The sequence below is a fragment of the Trichechus manatus genome, unplaced genomic scaffold (genome assembly GCF_000243295.1).
Source record: "Trichechus manatus latirostris isolate Lorelei unplaced genomic scaffold, TriManLat1.0 scaffold00049, whole genome shotgun sequence".
NCBI classification, from domain to species: domain Eukaryota; kingdom Metazoa; phylum Chordata; class Mammalia; order Sirenia; family Trichechidae; genus Trichechus; species Trichechus manatus.
In genome coordinates, this window is record NW_004443985.1 from 7,826,183 (window position 1) to 7,850,735 (window position 24,553).

At 36.7% G+C, this 24,553-nt stretch overlaps 1 protein-coding gene across 6 annotated transcripts in view; it reads right to left on the reverse strand.

Annotated features, from left to right (window-relative positions):
* Positions 1 to 24,553, reverse strand: part of STT3B (STT3 oligosaccharyltransferase complex catalytic subunit B) — a 103,983-nt gene that overhangs the window by 42,678 nt on the left and 36,752 nt on the right. For all 6 annotated transcript variants that reach the window (XR_002824278.1, XR_002824277.1, XR_002824276.1 and 3 more), the window contains exons 2-5: positions 24,194 to 24,302; positions 18,787 to 19,074; positions 5,362 to 5,427; positions 4,197 to 4,296 (exon numbers count right to left, since the gene is read on the reverse strand). Coding sequence is in view for 2 of the 6 variants with exons in the window: in XM_004377356.3 (XP_004377413.1) it covers positions 4,197 to 4,296; positions 5,362 to 5,427; positions 18,787 to 19,074; positions 24,194 to 24,302 (563 nt within the window). In the remaining 4 variants the exon portion in view is untranslated. The remainder of the gene's footprint in view (positions 1 to 4,196; positions 4,297 to 5,361; positions 5,428 to 18,786; positions 19,075 to 24,193; positions 24,303 to 24,553) is intronic.

The window sequence follows — 24,553 nt, forward strand, 5'->3', positions numbered from 1 at the left end:
AGAAGGGAGAGTGTTGACATGTCGTGGGGTTGTTAACCAATGTCATAAAACAATATGTGTACTGACTTTAATGAGAAACAATTTGTTCTGTAAACCTTCATCTTAAGTACAATAAAAAAAAAAAAGTAGACAATACCATAAACAAGTTGCTTCGCTACATTTGAAAACCACCCAATACTAAAAACTAGTATTTCTTCCCTCTTCTTAAACTATTATTCTAATTCAGTGAACACAGCCCTTATAAGCCATTAGAGTTAAAATTCATGTCTATAAACTGAAAACCAGTTGTTAGATTTTTTTAAAAAAACTGCTAAAATCATATATAGCAAAACCTGTTAGAGAAGGACAGTCATTCCTCGTGAATTTAAAACATGCTTGTACAAAACTTGGAAACCAAAGTATAAAAAAAAATAAAACCAATGGTAATCCTTACTATTCTGTTTTTTATTAACATTTTCTTATATCATCAAATATTCAAAAAGATTACATTTTAATAGCTGCAGTGTTTTATGACATAGCAACACTATAATTTAAGCAATCATTTCCCTATTGGGCATTTAAGCTAGTTCCATCTTTTTACAATTAAAAATAACACCACAGTGAACATCCTTAAAAATAAATGTATCTTTAATAATTTCTTTATGACATTAAAAAAGAAAAAAAAAAAACCACAAAAAACCAAAAGGATGGCAGTTGGAATCCACCAACTGCTCCTTGGAAACTCTCCTGGGCAGTTCTACTCTGTCCTATAGGGTCACTATGAGTTGGAATCGACTCAATGGCAACGGGTTTGGTTTTGGGTTTTTTTAATGACATAAAGGCAAAGTGTGATCATTTTCAACTTTTATCAAATGAGAAAAGTTAAATCATTTTACATCTCATCAGAGTTATGTGATAATTCCTGCAAACCAAGTCTTTCTATAAACGCAAAGTAAGGTTTGGGTGTTTACTAAAATATAATTTGTAACTTAATTTTGTATAATTCACTTCCTAATAGTAAAACTCAACAAGTTCTATACATATCTTCCCAAAATACTTCAATTTGTACCCCGCCCCCAAGATTTCATGCAGTAGATAGGTCTCCCATCTCAGCTTCTCTTGCAACCTTCCCCTACTCCCATGCTACTCCTCTCCTTCCACGACACACCCAAATGACCTTCTATGTGCCCCTTTTCCATTGTGAACCAACTCTGACAGTTCTCTCTGGCTTAAGAACCAGTTCTAAGGAAATATGCAAACATGTACTCAAAGGGGAGGCCATTTTCATAATTATTTCAAATAATTCATTTTTATTTCATGCAATTTGGTTTGTGGAATACAACCACACTTACAGCTTATATAATTTTCTTGACTTTACCATTTAGAAATCATTATTCTTTCATCTAACTATTGCTGCTTAAGGGGAGGGAGAATTACAAAGGATGCTATGGGCTAAAAGCAAAGGACCATCATAAAAACACTTTACGGTGCCTTCCATATTTTTTCAGAGCCATTAAGTTAAATTAAATCTAACTTAAACCCTGAGACATTGAGGATGATGGAGGAAAACCACTGGCTCTATACTAACATTTTCTATCCATTTAAAAGTAAATGGTATAAAAGCAGCATAAAAATCACCAAAAATACTCCTAGTGTTATACAGGTAGAGTAAAAGATAAGAGAACAGGAGTACACACAACACCCCTAAGTCATCCTATTTTTCTTCCCTCAGAAAAGAAGAACATCCTCAAGAATCAACCAAAGCAGTACTAGTTGCATGCTTTTCTAAAGTGACTAGAGAAACCCCAGTCACCAAATCCAAGCTTCTCCCTCACCTCTCATCCTTCTAGACCTTAGTGCTGACATTCAAAGGGAGCTGGACACTGCCTGCATTTGACATTTTTACACAGAAACTATTTCCATTTGACCCCTTTAACAATGATTTATCTGGCTACTTCTGACTTCTTTGGCTTTTCTTCCTCTTAATTCATGGGCATGTCACAAAAATCTTCTCCCTGCTCTATTCCCATGACCATCAAATTTCCAGGACCCCAATTTTTTTTTAAGATAAATTTTTAGTTCCTCCTCTGTAACCATTTTACTTTTTAAAAATATTTTTATGTTCTTAAAAAAAAAATAAAAAACCAAATACCTTTACTATTGCAATGTATCAACCTATCATTCATTTTTCTGGGTCCCAATTACTGTTTATAGTTTTTCAGGGTACAGCGCTACCATAGGTTGATACATTGCAATGGTAAGGTATTTATTTATATGGCAGATAGCAGTTACAGCAGTTTTTAGTATCATGGGCTCTGGAGCCAAAACATCTGAATTCAGACCTCAGCTCCATTACTGGCTACGTGATCTGGAACAGACTGTTGTGTCCTCACCTGTTTCACCTGTAAAATGAGGATAGTAACAGTACACACCCTCACCTTGTAGTTATGAAGATTACATGAAGTAAGTAAACGTAAAGAACTGGGAACAGTTTGTGGTGCGTATTAAGAACTTGACATAAGTTACTATAATTGTTTCAGTGACAATTGTTACAAAGTATGGTAAAATGGTTATAAATGTAACTAATATACTGATGTTTTTAGTTTCGTTTTTATTTTTAATTGAAGACATAATTCACGTTCACTCTCTAACTCATAAATTCACTGTAAAAGTCACCTTTTTAAAATATACATTCCAGTGGTTTTTAGTATATTCACAACAATGTGCAACCATCAGTACTATCTAATTCCAAAAACATTTCATCAACACAAAAAGAAACCCTGACTCCGTTAGCAGTCACTTCCCACTCCCCTCTTTCCAACTCCTCTCCACCTCCCTGACAACCACTAATCTACCTTCTTTCTCTGGGGATTTGCCCATTTTGAACATCTCACATGAACAGAACCACAATATGTGGCCTCCTGATTCTGGTTTCTTTCACTTACCGTAATGTTTTCAAGACTCATCCAAGTTGTAGCATGTATCAGTATTTCACTCCTTTTTATAGCTGAAGAATATTCCATTCTATGGATATACCCCATTTTGTTTATTCATTCATCAGTTGATGGACACTGGGTGGTCTTCACTTTTTTGCTATTATGAATAATGCTGCTATGCACAAGTTTTTGTGTGAACATATATTTTCAGTTCTCTTGGAGAAAATAATTAGGAGTGGAATTGCTGGATAACTTTTTGAAGAGCTGCCAAACTGTTTGCCAAAGCTACTATCTTTTTAAAGATGAATTTCTATTTGATTAAGTAGGCCTTATCTCTGCGCTCCTGCTGTTCAACAACATTACTATTATGGAATTGTAATATAGGCAGTCACCACGTTACGTACGAGACCCATTCCTAAGTCTGTCTTTAAGTCAAATTTGTAGGTAACTCCCAACAGGTACACATAGTTCTTGTTTAGTGTCAAAGGTTTGTCTTAGTATATAGTATATACTTTACCTTTCTGTGCATAGGAAACACTTCAACACTTCTAAACCGTGCAATGTTTTCATGTGCATAACCAAGTAGTGAGTGTGTTATTATAAACCACCGTATTCAACTCAAATTTTAATATAATAGCCTTTATGGCAGTCCATTCTTAAGTACCAGTTGTCAGGAAGTCGGACATTCGTAACCCGGGGACTGCTTGTATTTTACTAAGATGTTGGTTTCAGATCACAATTTCTCTCTGATTAATTCAACAAAAAAGCCTATCTCCATTAAAGAAAATGAGTTAATCTATCACTAAACATCTTATTCAGAAGATTTGTTTTGAAACCTGTAGAAAAAAATAAAGGTTTTCTAAAGAAAACAGACAGTCTATTTGTATACTATACAAAATAGGACTTTCAAGTTTGTCAAAATGTTCACTTTGAGAATGCTCAATCTCTTGTGGTGATGAACCTGAATTTGAATAACGTGTGATATAAAAGGAGCCGAAGATTTTCATGATATAAGTGCCTATTCCCAAAAATAAAAGAAAATGGCTGACAAATATTACACCTAGCCTAATTTCTACAATAACAAAACAAAGACTCAAGAAAAAGTTGGTAACAAAGCACTTAATATAAAAATGCCTGAACCTCCTTATTAATATCAAAAGCAAGACAAAGACAATTATTTTTACTTTTTCATGTGTAATACTGGTCAAACAAAAATGTCTTTTCAATGAAAAGAATCTACACGTAACACCTCTTAGAGATTTTAAAAGCCAAAGCACTCACCTATGTAGACTCTTCTGCTGTATCTCTGCATCAGTAACAACACAAATACATGCAGTGGGATCAGGTTGATGATAAACACATAACCACCCCAAGCAGAGACCTATGAGGAAAGAAATGCTAAGTTAAATAGTTTGTATTTTTACCTTTTAAAATAAATAAACTTTACTTGTCATGACAATGTAAACATGTAACAAGCAAATACAAAACACTAAGATTTTTAGCAATTTTGAGTAATGCTTAAATACAAACTGTATAAAATCTCCTAACAGCCTATTCTAATTTTTACTGACAATTAACTAAGAAACAGCATGATCCCACAAATCCAATGTTTTTCTACATAGACTGGCAAAATTTTTCAAATTAGATTAAACAAGAAAGTTGAAAATATTACTCATTTGTGAATTGGCAAGCAAAAAGACTGTCACGTAGAAAAAGAGTTTATGATATAGATCATAAAATCTTTTAAAGAAAAAACGGTTCTTAATTTCACCCATTTTTTATGATAAATATGTTGCAAGAAATTTCACTGAGAGTAAGAACAATGTTAGCACCCATCAACAGCTCAACCAAAAGAAATATTCAGATGATCAGGATATGCTTTAAAGTCCTCAAAATAAAAAGTGTTACTCAAGTATAAATTGTTTCCTACAAATATATAACAAAGCAAGATCCAATTTTAATGTTTAGTCTATACCACAAAGTTAGAATATGCTATCTAATCAGAATAATTTAGGATGTTCTGGTCTAACTTAATAAAAGATTATAAGAGAATGTTCATTTTTATCCAATAGAATTTATTAATGTTTTCAGTGTATTTAACAACAGGCAATAAGGTCTTATCAAGAACAAAGTTCTTGGATGTGCTCTGGTAATTAAAAGTTTGAAAGAACCATTTGCGCCAATAATCACCTTAGCATCCCATACCCCTTCTTTATTTACGTGCCTGCTACTGGAATAGATCCACTGTGGGTGGATGACTGGATGCCTTGCATCTTTCTTGCCTTAATGCTTTGAAGGTTTTTAATTCATCCAAAATTTAAATTTAAATCCTAAAGATTTTAGGAGAAAGGAAGTAGAGAACAAGCCCTGGATGAGAAAGAAGAGGAACTGGTCCAAATTCCAAAGATCTGTTAGACTTCATGTAGTTTCAAACACGGAATCTTACCATATAGAAATATGATAGGCAGCAGCACACTGTCCAAAAAACTGACCCAGTTTTTACAGATTTTACCTAAAAACAAAAATAAATAAAGCAACTGATATAAATGTTTATAAATGCTCCTGCTGAATTTTTAAAAAAAAGAAAAAGTTAAATGTTTAGTAAACTTGAGCTATAAAAAGCCAAGGTTATAAAAAAACAGCACTCAAATGTTACTTAAATTTACTTATATACGTATATAACACAGCTCAGGAGTCAGGCATTTTTTATTCTTTTTTTGTTATGTAGTTTTCGTAAAAAGAACCATCTCAATAGCAACAATTTACATTTTTTTATTAGATCTTCTATCTTAAAATGATTATTATCAACAAAATGAAACCTTAACGAAAGAATTTCCAGGATATACACTGACTTGCTAAAGTTACCAGAAACGATTTTTTAAAATATATTTTAACTGCCTTAAGAAAGGCTCATCCTTTAGAGGCTCCTATGGATGAAACCTTTGTAGAAAGCAAATAAACATCCCATTATATACCTGTTCAGTAAATCTACATTTGCATATGGTTGGTCAGACATAGCACCTTAATCTATATTTTTTCCATTTGAATATATGATCATATACAACTTATGTGTAATTCAAACTTGAGCATTCATTGTTGAAAACTTTTCTTCATTACATTCAGAAATTTGCAGATACTATTATAGCTTCAAGAGATCTATATTCCTAAAACAATTTCTAAAGTCTGATGATATGTAAGTAAAATTCTGAATTTACTCTGAACTACAGACAACTGAAATCAATGAAAGCAAAAAAAAAAAAAAAAAAAAAAAAAAAAAAACAAAAAAAACAAAAAAACCAAACCCGTTGCCGTCGAGTTGATTCCAACTCATAGTGACCCTATAGGACAGAACAGAACCGTGCCATAGGGTTTCCAAGGAGTGGCTGGTGGATTCAAAGTGCCGACCTTTTGGTTAGTAGCTGAGCTCTTAACCGTGCCACCAGGGCCCCTAATTTCCAAATAAAAGCTTATATACTCATCTGTAAAAAGCAAAATATATTAGCACCATCAGAAAACGGAACTTTAAATTTCAAAAACACAAATTCTAAAAACTTATGTCAGTAGAAAGGATCACCTTTAAGATGAATCAAGCGAGTGTCTGAAATAAGAGACATAAATCCTATAATATAATCAATTCTATATTAAAAGATCTTTATGTCCTGATAGGCAAGTTTAAATTTAACAGTGTCTCACAGAGCTGATTTCAAGAAATTCTTTACTTTTAAAATGGGACTCTACTAGAATAATACCATTAAAACAAACGGCCAGGTGGTATCCAAATTCTTGGGGGGAGAAAGAATTGTCAAAACGAATACAACTGAAGGGAGGGAGACAGGGAAGAAAGGAAAGAAAAACCAATCCTGGTTCATAACGCTTAACAGACTAGTGAAAATCTATTTTGAATTCAACATCATAGTACATATATAACAAAATATACCCTCCCCTCCGGAAAAAAAAAAAAAAAGGAAACCCTGATTTTAAGAAGGGCTAGGGGCTTCCTTTGACGGGGTGAAATAACAAGGTAGGGGTGAATACGGAAGGGGATATATTAAAATGTTGCAAAACTTTAAAAGTGAAAAAATTTCCCAGGGCAGATTAGAGATTATTCCTATTATACCTGATCTCCAGAAATTGCAGAAGGGAGCTAGAACCAAGTGGCATTGCCAAAACTGTATCCAAAGGACAGAGAGACGGAAAGATCATTTTTAGGAAGTGGGGCATGAACTAGGGAAATGGAAAGACTGTTCCAAAAGGCTGGAAGAAACAGTATTCTCAGACGATGAGATGGGCCAGAAGCCGATAGGAATCCCAAGGACAGGGACAAGCAAGGCTACAGGTCCAACGAATGACAAAGGGGGAGGGAGATCAATAGAACAAATAAGAAAGAAATAGTTCAACCTAGAGCTAGAGAGAAGAAAGGAGGAGGCTATTCAGCAGGCTGGAGCTAAAGAAAAATGTCAGGGAAAGCTTGAAACTGTCATGGAAAGCTTAAAACTGACCATTCAGTCTTTCATTATCTGTGTGTTGTCATCAATTTTTTGTCTATCAGTTCTGAGCGCACCCTTCAGTTTATGTTTAGAATAATACCTTTAGGCATTTCTCCTTTAAAGTGAGCATGTAGTTAAGCTTTTTCAGTAGAGGGCGCTGGAGGAACACCGCAGGAGAGGAGACTGCCCTGCCTTTCCAGGTGCAGGATAGGGGTCGGCAGTGTGGGTTTGAGGACCATCTAGTGGAGCCCACGCCAGCCACTGGCCCAGAGCACAGTCTCTGTGGCCTTGCAGCTTTGATCTGTTGATTATCTTTCTGCAGCCCTCCTGACACGGTGATCACAGCTTCCACACACACTCGGAAGGCCAGACTTCCACTGCACACCCATGCCACAGATTGCCGATGGCCAGCCTCCCCAAGCAGCTCCAGACCAGCTCTGGCCTGGCAGAACAAGTGAACTCTGCCATCAGGGGGCTGAACCACACCTTCTCCATTGAGGTCTGAACCCCTTTCAAGTCTGTCCTTCCTTGGGTACTCAGCCCTTGGATACTATGCAGAGTTTCCTTATATCTTATAGTTACTCTTTTATCATAACTAATTTTTTATATATAAAACATCTATTTAACCCACTGTGTCATTTCCATCTCCTGACTGGACCCTGACTGCTACAGTCTATTACAAAAATCAAGATAAATTTTATCTTTTTAGGGTATAAACTAAATACAGTTTATACCCTAAAATTCTCTCAGACTTTAAAACCAATTGTATGGACTGAGACAGAATGAGAAAAGGATACATGCTGTAAGTCAAACATATTCCTCAGTATTTACTAATGTACAGAAAGCTTTGCTAGGCTATGTTAGACACACACAATCACATACACTCAATCCTACCCCAACTGGAGAGAGAAGACTCAAAGGCAAGAACTGGAGTCCAGGCACAACACGACACGGGCCATACAGCAATTACAGACAGTGTCAGAAGGTCCTTTTAGACCCCAAATGCTGAAAGAGCTCACAGGCAAGAAAACAATTACGGCTGGATTATTAAAATTACAAGAAACTTCAGTCAGCTGGTGGCATTTCAGCAGAACTTTGAAAGCAATGAGACAGGAAAGATGCAAGGTGTCCAATCATCCACCCACAGTGAATCTATTCCCCAGTAGCAGGTATATAGATAAAGAAAGTAGGGGTGTGGAATTTAAAAATTGTGAGCACCTACAAAGCTCATAACCTAGGGAGGTAGGTAAACAGAAAAGCAGCTAAGTAGGATACCATATTTCATAGAATCTGTGACTATCATTTGCAACACAAATCCTAATTTCAGAGATGCTACAATGTTAAAGGAAAACAAAACCAGAGACAGGTAGTATGGACTAAGGGCTATGACAACAGAAATGAGAGTAACGGAGTCTGTCTGAGAGAACGGTCGGGCTTTCACACAGGCAGGCCGTGAAGGGCGAGTACAAATGGGCAAGGCAAAGGCAGAGAACAGCAGCTTAACTGCTCAGAAGGAAACAGAGAGACACGTTAGGGGACGATGCCTGAAAAGCAAGCTGGGGCTTTCTAAGTCCTGCTCAAGATTTGTCTTCATTTATGGGGAACCGGGAGTCCAGAAGTGGAGGCCTGAAAGAGGAAAGCCGCATGATCAGTACGTGATTTTAAAAGAAAACTCAGATACGCATTTAAAGAATAGATGAGAAGAACATGCCACTGGTAGCAGAAGTCAGTCAGGAGGCTGGTATAATAGACTAGGTGAGTGTTGAGATCCAAATTTAGAGAAGCAGAAATGCAGATGGATAGGCTATGTTCAAGGGCCAAACCAACAGTTTTTGATGAGCTGCTGGATTTGGAGCATAATGGAGAAAAGATGAAGAGAATTACTAGTTTCCTGGCTTGAAACATCAACGTGAGAAAAAGGCCAAGAAACGGTGGGTATGAATGGGTGTTTTTTTAACTCAATCTTTGACATGTTGATATTAACATGCTTGAGCAAAGGCATGTAGCAACAACATGAGTTTGAAATTCATAAACACCCGCATTCAAAAGCTAGCTCTGTGTGATTAGGGAGTAAATTACCTAATCTTTCAGAACCTCTTGTATCTTAACCCATAAATATCTCCTCATAAAGTTCTACGAATTAAATAAGTAGCACTGCATCCTGTGGATGGTACCAGAAGACATTCTAACATTAGACCTCTTCTCCTTATCGTCAAGGCATTTTGAAGAAAATACTGAGCTGGAAGATGGAAAATTAGATTTGAATATGGGCGAAAGCAAAGAAAAATGCACGAGGGGAAAATCTTGGAGCCAACAAATAGCCAGCCCAGTTTGCCTGAAACAGACAACTTCGGCAGAAGAAAATAAAAAGATAAAAGACTAGATGAGTTTAAGTTGCAATTGGATTAAGCAGAAGTTAGAAAACCAAGCTAATAAGTTTACAATAGTGTTTCCCAAATCAAACTGTTTTACCATATTAAGTTTATTATCTAACTTCTCAGTCATAAGCCATTAAAATTCTACTTATTAAATTAATAACATAAATAAATAAACCTCCCTTTATTCACCTTCTAAAGCTGCTGAAATGGTATCGCTTATCCACAGGAAGATTTTTAAAAGACTGACAAAGAAATTTCTGCTTATGGGTGGTATGAAGTTTAGATACTTCTTAGTGGGAAGAAAAAAGCGGGAAAACACTGGATAAAATTGTCTAAAACCACCCTTTCAGAGCACTGGAAATTGACCAAACGCAGACAAACAAACTAAGAAGCATTTATTCTTGAAAAACTTCTACAGCTTCGGAGGAACAGCTGGAGTCAGCCTTCTTGCCTGGGGCTGCTCCCAAAGCATTCCCTTCTCCCCACACTCAGGATGGCTGACAAGTATGGTAGTTTAATCAGCCTGAGACTGGGCAAGGGAACTAGCAGCTCTGCTGCCTGAGGAGGCAGACGTGATGCAGGGCTGGAGGTATGGAGGTGGGGAGAGAGAGAGTGAAAACAAACAGCTTTTCCAGCTAAGACTGATAAACTCAGGAATAAATGGAAAACCCCTTAACTTTACTAGGCCAAAGCTGCAGTACTAGTTGGGGCGAGTGGTGGGCTAGTCATACATCAAATGAGGAGACACTGGAAATGAGAAAGGCACAGAAGGGGTAAAATAAGCTCGCCACACACACCCCAGATGACTGGGAATCTGTGCGTGTGGCATGGAGAAGACCTGAGAAAACTGGCTAAAAGCCAATGAGATTTGAGAAATGGCTGCATCTTTGAATGCATTCATCAACCCACAAACTGATTTAATGGCAGAGTAGGAGCCTTATGAGCTCAAGGTAGGTCAGCACAAACTCTGTTCAAATCTTTGGTTTACCTATAATCTATGCAAACACAGGGGTGATCCCTAGGAAACAAATTAATATAAAAATAATTAAAATTAACTGAGCAGAGACATCAACGGATACACACCATGGAAGAGACAGACTCATTCTTAAAGTCCAAGCAAGTTACTAAAACAAACCAACACACTTTAGAAAAATGAAAGAGAACCCAAAGTTACTACAATTTACAGTTAACACCTGCGAAAGACAGAACCTGTATAACGGCAAGAAACTTGCAAGACCTGGAAAAACAAGGCAGTCCTATTGAGTTCTGGCTCTCACAGGTTTCACTGTATTATCCAAAGTCCAGTTCCAACCAAAAACTACAAGACATGAAAAGAAATTGGAAAGCACAATCCATTGTTTGCGGGGAAGGGCACTCAATAGAAATGGACTGAGTGAGCCCAGATGTTAGATTCAAAAGACTAAATAATTAAAGAACATTATATTGGAATTGACGTGATAGCATCCAACAACAATGTTCAAGAAACTAATGGAAAAAGTGATGAAATGACGGGATTTCAATTAGGAATTTTATATACACATACACACATGTATATATATGTGTATATTCTTCCAGGAACAAATACATATGTGTACATGTGCACGTGTATGTGTATGAATAAAGTAAGAACCAACTGAAAATTTTAGACTGAGAAGTTCTATAACCAAAATGAAAAATTTATTCACTAGACTTAACAGCAAATTTGAATGCCAGAACAAATCAGTGAACAGGAAGATAGGTCAACAGTAATTATTCAAAGAATACAGAAAAAAATGGAAGTCCCAAAAGGAGAGGCTACACAAAAGGGACAGAAAAAATATTTAAAGAAAATAGTATCTGAAAACTTCCCATATATGATGGGAAACAGTGATCTGTCGATCTAGGAAGCCAAGGAACTCCAAGTATTATAAACATAAAAACACAAAGAGAACCACATCTAGACAAATCATAAACTGCTGAAAGACAAAGATAAAAAGTTGACAAAAAGGAAAAGAGAAAATCACAGCATACGGAACAATATAAGCAATCAGTAAAAAATGTAGGCCAGAAGATAAGAGCAGAATAACATCCTCTATGGTCAAAAAGGGGACCCTGGTGGCACAGTGGTTAAGAGCTTGGATGCTAACCAAAAGGTCGGCAGTTTGAATCCACCAGTCGCTCCTTGGAAACCCTACGGGGCAGTTCTACTCTGTCCTATAGGGTCACTAAGTCAGAACTGAATCAACCGCAACAGGTATGGGTTGAATGAAAAAATGTCAACTAAGAATTCTCTATCCAGTGAAACTATCTTTTAAAAATGCAAATAAAATTGAGAGAACTCATTACTATCAGCCTTGCCTTACCAAAACTACTGAAAAAAGTCCTTCAGGCTGAAAGAAAATGACACCATATATACACTCAGACCCATGGGATAGAAGGAAAAGCACTGGAAATTGTAAATATGGGATAAATACAAGACTGTCCGAATTTTCTTCTTAATTTCTATTACAAACATAAGACAAACTAAAAAAAAATCTGAGGAATTAAAAATGGCACACTTAAAAATAACACAGAAGACAACAGTAAAGGAGGAAGAAAGGAGTAAAAAAGGAATGAGACACACAGACAACAAATGGAGAATGGCATACACTAATGCAATCCTATTAAAAATAACTGAATTAAACAGGAACAGACTAAACCCCCCATCAAAAGGTAGAGATGTCCAGGCTGGACTAAAAAAAAAAAAAACAAGATCCAATTACATACAACTATGAGACAAACCTTTTACACTCAGAGATGCAAGTAGTATGAAGTTAAAGGACAGAAGAAGATGTACCATGAAAACAGGAATCAAATGAGATAGAGTGGCTTAGTATCAGGCACTAAGAAATGTTTCTAGAGATAAAAAATATTTTTTTCATTTTAATAACAGGGTCAACATACCAGGAAAACATAAAAATTATAAACATATAGGTGTCAAACAGATCTCTAAGATAAACAGCAGAAACTAATGGAATTGAAAGGAAAAATAGATAATTCAACATTTGTGGTTGGAGATTTCAGTAACTGCCTCTCAGCAATCAATAAAACTTGAAAAAAAAGGAGGGGGAGTGCTTAAACACCACCACCAACCAACTTGATGTGACATTAATGTACACCTTAAAAGGATGATTTTTACTGTATGTAAATTATACCTCGACAAATCTGACCTTAAGAAAAAAATCTATGGGAGGCAACATGTTAAGTACCGTTCCAAGTACTATCTTGGAAACCCTGGTGGCATAGTGGTTAAGAAATCGGCTGCTAACCAAAAGGCTGGCAGTTCGAATCTACCAGGCACTCCTTGGAAACCCTGTGGGGCAGCTCTACTCTGTCCTATAGGGTTGCGATGAGTTGGATTCGACTTGACAGCAACAGGTTCTTTTTTTTTTTTTTTTTCCGGAAGTACTATTTTATCTCCATTAGTTAAATATTTTTCTAAATCATGTCCTCTAGTGTTGGTAAAGAATAGAAATAATAATAAACATGTCCCCCGTACTATTCTATACCTTTACATATATATATATATATAAACTTATTTAAACCATACGAGGTAGGTACTACTATTTCCATTTTAGGGTTGATGAAATAGGCACAGGGGTTCAAACAACTTGCTCTAGGTTACACTCATACTAAAGTGACCAAGCTGGAATTCAAACCAAGAGGAAACCAAACCATGGCAGTTTGACTCCGGGGCCTCTACTCTATCCTAACAACAACAACAATAAAAAAAGATGAAAATCTCTATAGAACATGAATCTAAAAGTGTATCCAAAAATGTCTTTGACAACTCCATCTTATATCACCAACAGTGCTTCAAAAACAATATTGTAACACAGTACATTGGTTTATACCAGTTAACAGTTGCTGTTGAGTCAATTCCAACTCACGGCAACCCCACAAAAAAAAAACACCAGATCAGAAATTAGTAGACAACTTACATTTCTAACATATTTTAGAGAATACCAAATGTTTTCCCTTTTCGTCACTTCATTTGGTCTTCAAATAACTTTTCAGAGTGGATAAAGCTTTTATTGTTTTCACTTGCAACTGGCAACAATCAAGCTTTAAATAAATATCAGTATCTATGACAATTCTATAGCCAAAACATTTTCTCTATTTTACTTACAAGGAAACTGAACGAGATTCCAAAGTGTCAAACAACTTGCCAAAAAGTCAGAAAGTAACTTACTATTCTAGAACTCAAACTCAAGTCTTCTGATTTTATTTTAAACACCCTGCTTTAAAAAACAGGCCAAAGGACAAAGTCACTAGGTAACAATCTCCTAGTTCCTCAGAATGCTTTCTCATGCTGTCATCCTGGAATCCTTAAAAGCAGTATGGCATCTATAATTTTAATACAGAGGTCCGCAGGCTGCAGAAAATTCCACTGCAGCTTGCTTGGCCGACCTCACCACTTCCAGTTCCACTGCTTGGCCGGCCTTGCAATCCGCATCAGAATTCCAGTTCGTTTGCTTGGTCTGCCCTGTGAAAATCCTGGGGCCTGCGTGGTATGATTAAGAACATTGCTGACGTAACTTGTATGAACTCCCTTACTTGCTTGTAAACTCCTTAAAAGTAATTTTTTTCCCCTGGCCCTTTTAAAGCAGTCTTAGCGGCAATAGCCCCAACTGGTTCCTTCCTTGGGGAACGAAATAAAGGCATCTTTATGCTCTCCCACCCACCTCGGTCTCCCGTTTATTGGCCGATACAAGTCACACTGAGCAAAACCTGAGGTTTCCACCTGGTAACAATTTCTCCTACTAGGTGGTTACTATGGATTGAACTGTGTCCCTCAAAAATATGTGTTGTAAACCCTAACTCCTACACCTGTAAATAAGGGAGCCCTGGTGGTGCAGTGGTTAAGTGCTCAGCTGCTAACTGAAAGGTTGGAGGTTTGAACCCACCAGCTGCTCCACGGGAGAAAGATGTGGTAGCCTGCTTCTGCAAAGATTTACAGCCTCGGAAACCCTTCGGGCCAGCTCTACCCTGTTCTATAGCATCACTATGAGTCTGAATTGACTCTACAGCAACGGGTGTTTCTGGTATACCTGTAGATGTAATCCCATTTGGGAACAGAATTTTCTTTGTTATGTTAAAAATATAAAAGAGCAGATTGGGCACAGAAAGAAAGCAAGAATGAGGGAAAAACAGATGCCACACAGAGATTTCCAAGAAAGAATGCTAGAGAAGCTGAGACAAGGATTTCCCCTGAGCAGACAAAGAGAGCCTTCCCCTAGAGCTGAAGCCCTAAATTTGGACTTCTAGCCTCCTAAACTATGAGAAAATAAATGTCTTCATTAAAGCCACCCCTTGTGGAATTCCTGTTACAGCAGCACTAAGAAATTAAAGACAATTATCAACTTCATAATCAACATATAAAAGGGCATCTGGTTCATACCGACAGCATTCCAGAAAAATATCTGCTGAATTAATAAAACAATATCATGTCACTTTAAACAATAATATTGTAATGGGCAAGCTGATCCTAAAACGCACATGGAAATACAAAGGACCTCAAATAGCCAAAACAATCTGGGGGTGGGCGGGGACAAAACTGAAGGACTCATAATTCCTGATTTCAAAACTTATTACAAAGCTTCAGTAATCAAAACCGTCTGGTACTGACATGCAGACAGACATATAAACCAGCAGAACAGAATTGAGAGTCCATAGATAAAACTTAGATATCTAAGTCAACTGATTTTCAACAAGGGTACCACAGCCATTCAACGGGAAAAGAATAGTTTTTTCAACAAATAGTGTTGGAAACCTGGATACCCACGTGGAGGAAAAAAAAAAAAAAGGAGGTGAACACCTATCTCACACCACACAGAAAAATTAACTCAAAATGGATCAAATATCTAAATGTATGAACCAAAAGTATAAAACTCTTAGAAACACAGGGGTAAATCTTCATGACCTTGGTTCAGGCAATGGTTTCTTAAATATGACACCAAAACCCAAAACCAAAGAAAAAACATAAATTATACTTCACCAAAATTAAAACTTTTGTGTATCAAAAAAAGGCACTATCAAGAAAGTGAAGACAATTCACAGAATGGGAGGAAATATTTGCAAATTATATAATCTGATACGATTCTAGTATTCAGAATATATAAAGAACTCTTACAACTCAACAATAACTAGACAAAACAACTCAATTAAAAAATGGACAAATGACGTGAACAGACACTTCTCCAGTGAAAATACACAGACGGCCAATAAGGCCCATAAGCACATGAAAAGATGCACAACGTCATCAGTCATTAGGGAAAAGCAAATCAAAACCACAATGAGACACTGCTTCATACCCACTAGGAGGGCTATTATAACAACACACACACACACACACACACACACACACACACAAAGTCTAAGTTTTGGCAAGGATGTGGAGAAATTCTAACTCTCATACGTTGCTGGTGGAAATCTGTGGAAAACAGTCTGGAGAGTTATGATATGACCCAGAAATTCTACTCCTAGGTGTTTACCCAGGAGAATTAAAAACATATGCTCACATAAAAACTTACACGCAAATGTTCACAGCAGCATTTTTCATAACAGCCAAAAGGTGAAGACAAGCCAAACGTCCATCAACTGATAAATGGATAAACAAATGTCGTATAGCCATACAGTGGAATATTACTCAGACATAAACCAAAACCAAAACAAACCTGTTGGCATCAGAATCGATTCCAGCTCATAGCGACCCTACAGGACAGAGTAGAACTGCCCCATAGGGTTTCCAAGGAGTAGCTAGTGGATTCGAACTGCCAATCTTTTGGTTAGCAGCCGAGCTCTTAAGCACTGCACCACCCGAGCTCCATTCAGACATGAAGAGGAAGAATTACTGACCCATGTTACCACACGATGAACCCTGAAAATGTTATGCTAAGTAAAAGAAACCAGACACAAAGGGCAACACACTGTAGGATTCTGTATATACAAAAGGCCCAGGACAGACAAATCCATAGACCCAAGTATTAGTGGTTACCAACGGATGAAAGAATGAGGCAATTGGAAGATATGGGGGCTCCTTTTTAGGGTTTTTACTGACATCATTGAAAGCCCTATTCACACTGCTTCCCCAATACTACTCACCTATCTTCAGGAATAACCACTATCATGAAACATATACACCACATTTTCAGCGTGATGGAAATGTTCTGGAATTAGATAGTGGTGATCTAATATTTCAGTTAGTGGTGATCCATTCAACACTGAATACATTAAAAACCATTCAATTAATTATACACTGTAAAATGGTTAAAATGGTGAATTTATGTTAGATGAATTTTGCCTCAATTAAAAAACATTAAATATAAAAAAAGGCTGAAAGATAGTGAAGATTACCAGTTAGGAGACTACTTCTCCAATGGTTCAAACTCATGGTATGATAATAGAAAATAAAGAAAGCAAACCTATACGGACAGCACAATATCTGTGTTCCTTAAAAGCATAAAAAAATTTAGAAATATGTAAAAAATATGAATGGTAGTTGTCTCTGGGCAATTTTTTTTCTTTATAGGTATTTTTCTATATTGTCTTAATTTCCCACAAAGAGGATATACTATTTTTTTAGTTTATTACAAAATATTTCAAACATATAGAAGAGTAGAGAATAATTTAACAGTCGTGAGCCTAGTCACCCAGACCTACAAATGTTAATATATCATATTTGCAACAGATAGTTCTATCAAAATCATTTTTACTGACATAATTGAAAGCCCTATTCATACTGCTTCCCCAATACTACTAAGCCATCCTCAGGAATAACCACTATCGCGAAGCATATACACCACATTTTCACACTTTCATTATAAACATGTATAAACAAACAATACACAGTACAGTTGTACTGTTTAAAATTTAAATAAGTGATATCATACTGTACATAATCTACTGCCATTTTTCTACTTCACATTATATTGTCAAGCTCTATCTGGATTTACACCCATTATTTTTATAACTTAAGAAAATTATATATTTTTAAAGGGCATTATGAATGACTGGGGTCCCAAAATTTCAAGCTTTCTCAGCTGCACACAATACATAAAAAGTTTGTTTTTAAGCATTTTAAGCATCTTTGATGATTACAACACCAATAGCAGCACCTGCCGCTTGCCACCATCTTCATCTCCACAGGTACTTTTTTCCTTTTCTTTTCAAGATTAAGTGATTGTCTTTACTGAGTGACCGCAAACATTCTCCTCTGGAATTCCTTGCCAAGCAATATATCCACTAGTCAAGTAGTTTTAAAATATGTAAACTAGTTATTAAAGAGAAAACTCACACTGCCATTCATCTACCTGCCTAAAAATACACTTAATATATAAAACCATATCAACACAAATTTTTTTACTATTTCCACCACTAAAAAGTATGAACATAAACTAAAGCTCAAATAATAAATGAATGAATGCAAGCTTTAAGATGAACCCAGCAATAAGTAGCATCATTTTCCATGTAAAAGTAACAAAATTAACTATGTTTCAATAATTTACTAATAGCAAAATAAATAATGCTAGTTTTGGAAACAATTTGAAATCCCAAGCCACTGAACCACATTTCAACTTTCCTAAGTAGCTATTTCTTACCTCCTTCCCCTGAAACAAATCAAGAGTTTATCTTTTGATAATCCTTTTTTTGAGCTATAATTTATAAATTAAGGATATTATCGTGATCTATAAAACAGGCACGACAGTATGTACCTCACAGGATTGTTGTGAAAATGAAATTATACACACACACACACACACATATAAAAAACTAGAGAGGGAAAAACGCCTGACATATTTTTACTGTTACCAACTATTAAATTTATTATGAACAGGAACAATGATCTCTACATGCAACTATAATTGATGAAACACAAATGTGGGGTTAAGCTTTTTACCTCAGGTAGGATCTAAGTAATACAGCCTACACTAATTTAGCAGAAAGGTCATGGGTATTAATGGTAACAAAACATTAAGTGTTACTTACCCACAAGTAGTACGTGAACTGAAGTGCAAAAATAGCAATGCCTTCATTATCAAAGGATCCAGCTACTGACCGAGATATGTAACCTGGTACAATAGCAATAAAACAAGCAGCTAAAAGTCCTGCTCCTTGGTTCCAAAGTTCTCTGGTAAGCAGGAAAGTAGATATAGATGTAAGGCCGCTAAAAGTTGGTGCAAGGAACACACATACATCTCTTATATGAACTGTTATGTTCAATGTATTTAAAATCCAATGAATAAGGCCCGCTGTTATCATCAATCCTGGGTAAACCTAGAAAGAAAGAAAATAAATAAATAAAAGGAAAATTTAATCACTATATATAAAATGAAGTATCTAAAAATACGAACATAAGTTCTCTTCTTTATTATCATTACACAGTCTTTGTAATAAGTTTGAGAACAAGACCTCAAAAACGTTTGCCTTCTTTGTATACTACAAAATAAAATGTTCCTTTTGGATTGGATGCTAAAGAAAAAGCTCAAATATAGAGGGATACATATATCAATAGAATGCGAAAGATAAGACAGAATATAAAAGAGGAATGATTAAAACTGAAATGTGTATCAATGAAAACTATAGGTAAATTTCCTACTTAATAGTAGGTAACTTTCCTACTGATTCTGCTAACTCCTTTTTTTTTGCTTTCACTTCAAAACAGGGTCTTAGTCTATCTTACCCTCAAATATGGGGTTTTAACACATCCCAATTTTGCCCATAGTTGTATGTGTAAAAGGAAATGAGTAAAAGCAGAAAAGATGAAGAAAACTTAGGCAGCAAAATGAATTATGAGGTATTTATAAATAAGCCTTCCCTCTTTTCAAGCCCAAGATTAAGAAAGTAAACAATTTTGGCTATGGAAATAAGGACCAGCCAGTTGGTGAATTCAAAGATCAATGATTTAGGACTCCCGGAAGGATGAAAGTTTTTATGTCACAAAGTGCTTAGGGAGGGGAAGGAAATAACTCCACTGGAAGGGCCCGTTAACAGTGATTCTCCTTCCCCTCTCCTTTAAAGAGGAATAGCCAACAGAAAGAGTATTCAAAGAACAGTCAACAGGACATTATTCCTGAGTTATTCTTCAGTGATTAAAATGTGCATTTACATTTGCACCCTTAGCTAAATCCTAAAAGAGCCGTTTCTTCCTCCATCACTGAAACTACAAAGACAATGCTATAAATTTCTTTCACCAGTTACACTACGTAAAACTGCAATCCCTCACGTCCTTAGCCCACCTCCCTGACTTTTCTTTACAGCACTTACCACCATCTGACATACTATTTACTTATTTACTGTCTCTTAACTGCTCTCCCTCACTAGACTATAAGCTCCAGAAGCAGCAGGAAATCTTCCCCCAGCCATTGTAGAACAGTGACTGCCACAAAACAGATGCTCAAGACCTACTCAATGCATGGACAGAAGGAAGGGTGGAGGGAGGGCAAAACTGTGGCAATTCTTTAGCGTTCTCAAAAAAAAAATTAGAGTTTTGTTCTATATCACATTTAATTCCAGGTCTCCGGGTAAGATTCTGTCAGAAACCTTCAAAGAAAACAGAAGTGAATTCGAAAATACTTCTCAAGGTAAGTCAATTATTTCCATGCAATATGGTAGTCAGAGATGATACACCAAAATACATTATGTAGAAATAATGAGGAAACTTCCCCCACCAAAAAAAGTAAGGCATATTTCAAGCTCAAAAGAAAGGGAATTCTCCAGATGCCAGAAATGAAGAGGAAATGCAAAGTGGTACTGATGCCATGGGGGCCCACAGGAGAAAAAGACAAATCAGACCGTTCCAGGTCTCAGGGACTGGACGCTGGGGACTGTAACTCAAAATAGACATCAGAGAGAAAGTTTAGTTCCCAGCACAAGCCAGGCCGTGGAAGGGATGTCCTGTTTACAAAACTAGATCAGACAAATTCTACTCATCCATCAAGGGAAGCAGTAAGAAGTCTGCCTTCTTCCAGAGCTCTGAGTAGAAACAAAACACTACAGGAGAAGGAAGAAAGCCATTTCCATGTGTGAATGTGGCTTCCACGTTTACAACGACGTTGGGTATAAGAAAACTCAAGATGAGAAATGGCCTCTAAAAACTCCCCTAAAGCCAGTGAAATCCCTAAAGGCTCCAGCAAAGGCAAATGAGAAAAATTATGAAATGGAAGGCCCCAAATCCCAGGGCACCAGGAGTCTCAGAAAACAAGCTTCTGTTGAGGATGAATTCAAGATAAAAAGCTATAAACTGGCACAGAGTAAGGGACTAGCTAGCTTGCAAGCCACATGGTACTGCCTGGCTAGAAGGGGCTCCCAAGCCGAGAAAAGAAAAAGAAAACAAACAAATCAAAACAGAACAAATCAGAGCAACAAACAAACAAAAAAGCCCCGGGGGTCCCCCCAGTGTGGCAGCAGGGTCTGGGAGGCACTTTCACAGTCCAGCGGTGTTTTGCAGCCTTTCAGGAAGAACCAAGGACAGTAGACGGAGCCAGGCATTTGAGAGAAAGGAGGGGGAGGTGATGAGAGGTAAGGAAGAAATCTAAAGAAGCAGAAAAAAGCAACACCAGCAGCCAACAAATGGCACCCAGGGAGCTGGCCAGTGCAGGTAAATGGATAGACAGAACAGTACTTGGTATAATTAAAGTGCTCAAAAATTATCATCATCATCATCTAGAACTAGAGGGAAAAGGAAAATTTTCACAAACATTTTCATTGCTTGGTGGGGTGCAATAAATTACTTAATATGGATCTTCTAGCCATAGTCTTTGTGACTCCCATACAATGATTGGGTGGGACTCTGCAAATAAGGTGCCTGTGGACCACCAAGGGAATTGGACAGCTTGCTGCTAATGCAAATAAAGTGCATGGAACCCTGCTGGGGTTGGACAATGTAACTAAGGTGTATGAAACCCTAATGAGGGAATTGGTCAGTTTTGCCTCCTAGCTGAGCTTAAAAGAGAGCCAATCCCAGAACAGAGTGGGACCTGGCTACCACCAAGAAGAAGAGCTAAGAGTGGAGCCCGTCATTTGGACCCAAGATTCCTGCGCTGAGAACCTCCTAGAAGCAGGAGTCAGAGAGAGAGAGCAATAACACAGGAGATGGTGAGAGACAATGAGAAGCAGCGGCAGAGAAATAGAGGCAGCAGAACCAGCAGAGCAACAGGAGATGGTGCAGTGGGCTTCCTGGCCCACAGAGCAAGTGGCTGTGCTGACCCATGGAGCTAGACAGCTGAACATCTTTGAGCTGAGGCTTACTGGTGGAGTGGGTTGCCTCTGGACACTTATCAGTAGAGATTTGTAACACTTGCTTGAACAGTGCACAGGCCGGGCCAGCCCAAGAGGCTCAAGGGGACGAGGGGCCAAGGGCCAGAGAGACCTGCCTGCGGCATGGCTGAGAAGAGAGTGTCCTGATCAAAGAACTGTACGAGTGTTCCTGAACCCAAATTGTAACCTATTACTTCCCTAATAAACCCCATGACTGTAAAAAAAGAAAAAAAAAAAAAAAAAAAGCTATAAACCACACACAGCAACTACAGTCATCAAATACTAAAACGATAAAGTATATAACAGGATTAGCACCACAAGAACTGCAGGTAATAGACATTTACCACACCTCGCCTTCAATACTCAGATCCTCTCTACCTGCACACTGGAGACCATCACGACCACTCTCACTGTGCCTTTATCATCGCTATTATATCAAAGACATAGAAGATCCCCCTAACTAGAAATGCAGCACTTTACCAACAAAGAAAACACATCGTTTCCAAAAACAGAGAGAATGTTCATAAATTTTGGCTATATCCCAGGTCACAAATCAAGTCTCGATAAATTTCAGAGAACTGAAATGTACAGAATTTGTTCTCTAACCACAATATATTTGAAGCAGAAATTAAAAAAAAAAAAGATAACTAAGAAATCCCCTTATGCTGGGAAATTAAATATAATTCTAAATAACCTGTGAGTCAGAGAAAATTTTAATGGAAATTAAAATGTTTTGAATTAAAGAATAATGAAAATACTACATATATATATCAAAACTTATGGAATTCATGATCAGGGCCACAACAGATGGACCCTGATAGAATGGGAGAAAAATGTGGACCAGAACCTCAAGCTCCTAACAAAACAAAAAAGAACAGACTTACTGGACTGGTTGAGACTGGAGGACTCCCCAAGATTATTCCCCTGAGATACTCTTTAAACCAAAATAAAGAATACCACCTGTGAGTACTGTGCCACTTTGAAAACACATCTGTGTATGAGACCAAATGGTCAGCAATTACTTTAAAACAAAGATAAGAATGTAAGGGGGCAGGGAAACTAGATTAACAGACACAAAACAACTAGAATGGAACTATTGAGAATGTTCACATATTATGAAGAATGTAACCAATATTACTGAACATTTTGCATAGAAATTGTTGAATGGGAACTTAACGGCTGTGTAGTTTTCACCAAAAACACAATAAAATATTAAAAAAAAAACTTACGGAACGCAGCTAAAGCAGTGACTAGTGGAAGACTTATACCTTTAAAATGCGTATGTAAATGAAGAAAGATTAAAATTGAGCAAATCAAGAAGTCAGAAAAAGAACATCAAAATAAACTCAAAAAAGTGAAAGACGGAAATAACAAATAGAAATAAAACAGAAAACAAACACGTAATAATCAGCAGAGTCAAAAGTTTTGAGTTTAAAAAAAAAACCTAATAAAATTGACAAAACTCTTCAAAATTCTCCTTACATTCCAAATCCTAATCTTTTTTTTTTTTAATGTCATCTTCTGGTCATCAGAATTCCCCATGAACTATATTCAATCACTGTTCAATTATCTGGAGTATTTTAAAGTGATCGACCGCTAGCCAAAAGGTCAGCAGTTCCAAACCACCAGAGGCTCCTCGAGACAAAGATGTGGCAGTTTGCTTCCACAGAGATTTACAGCCTCAGAAACCCTACGGAGCCACTGAGGTGGAATCGACTCGATGGCAGTGGGTTTGCTTTTGGTTATTTAGGGAAGATGTGGAACCTAGAAAATCAGAATTATCTGATTATTCTAAATTTCTATCTCCTTCCAACAGATTATTTTCAACTGAGTTGCTACGAAAAATAACACAAAAACACATAAATAACCCCTACTTGAGATACACTGTGTGGCAGTAGACCCCATGAGTTGTCAGAAATAGTGGCTAATGTAAGATAATCCAAAAAAACAGGTGGTGAGGAAGAAAGAGGGTTCAAGAAAGAACCTAATTAATTATTATTAGATAATTAGCCACAGAAAAAATATTAGTAACTATACAAAACTTTCAAGAATCTCTACCACCACCTTATCAATTAATGATTTCATCAATTAACTATAGACTGTTCTGATTAACATAAATAATTGCTAATATACTTACAGTACCACCTACTATTCTTCCTAGTGGATACCATGCTCTTTCATCAAACCAATTTAAAAATTCATAGAACCCATGAGAAGCAAGATGATGTGTTGATCTATAGTTAAACCTAGAGAAAAAGAGGAAAAAAGGAATGTTAAAAAACTGCTTACTAGAAAGATATAGCTCTATCTTTCTGTGTATTTGTATTATATTATGTAACTCTATGGCTACATATTCTATACAACTTTTCTCAAACTTCAACAGATTTTTAAGAGTATGATTACACCTTGAACAAAACAAAAAACAAAAAAACAAAACAAAGCTCCCACATCCAAAAGAAAACCCCACACCTACAAAACCAGTCATGTTCAAATTAAC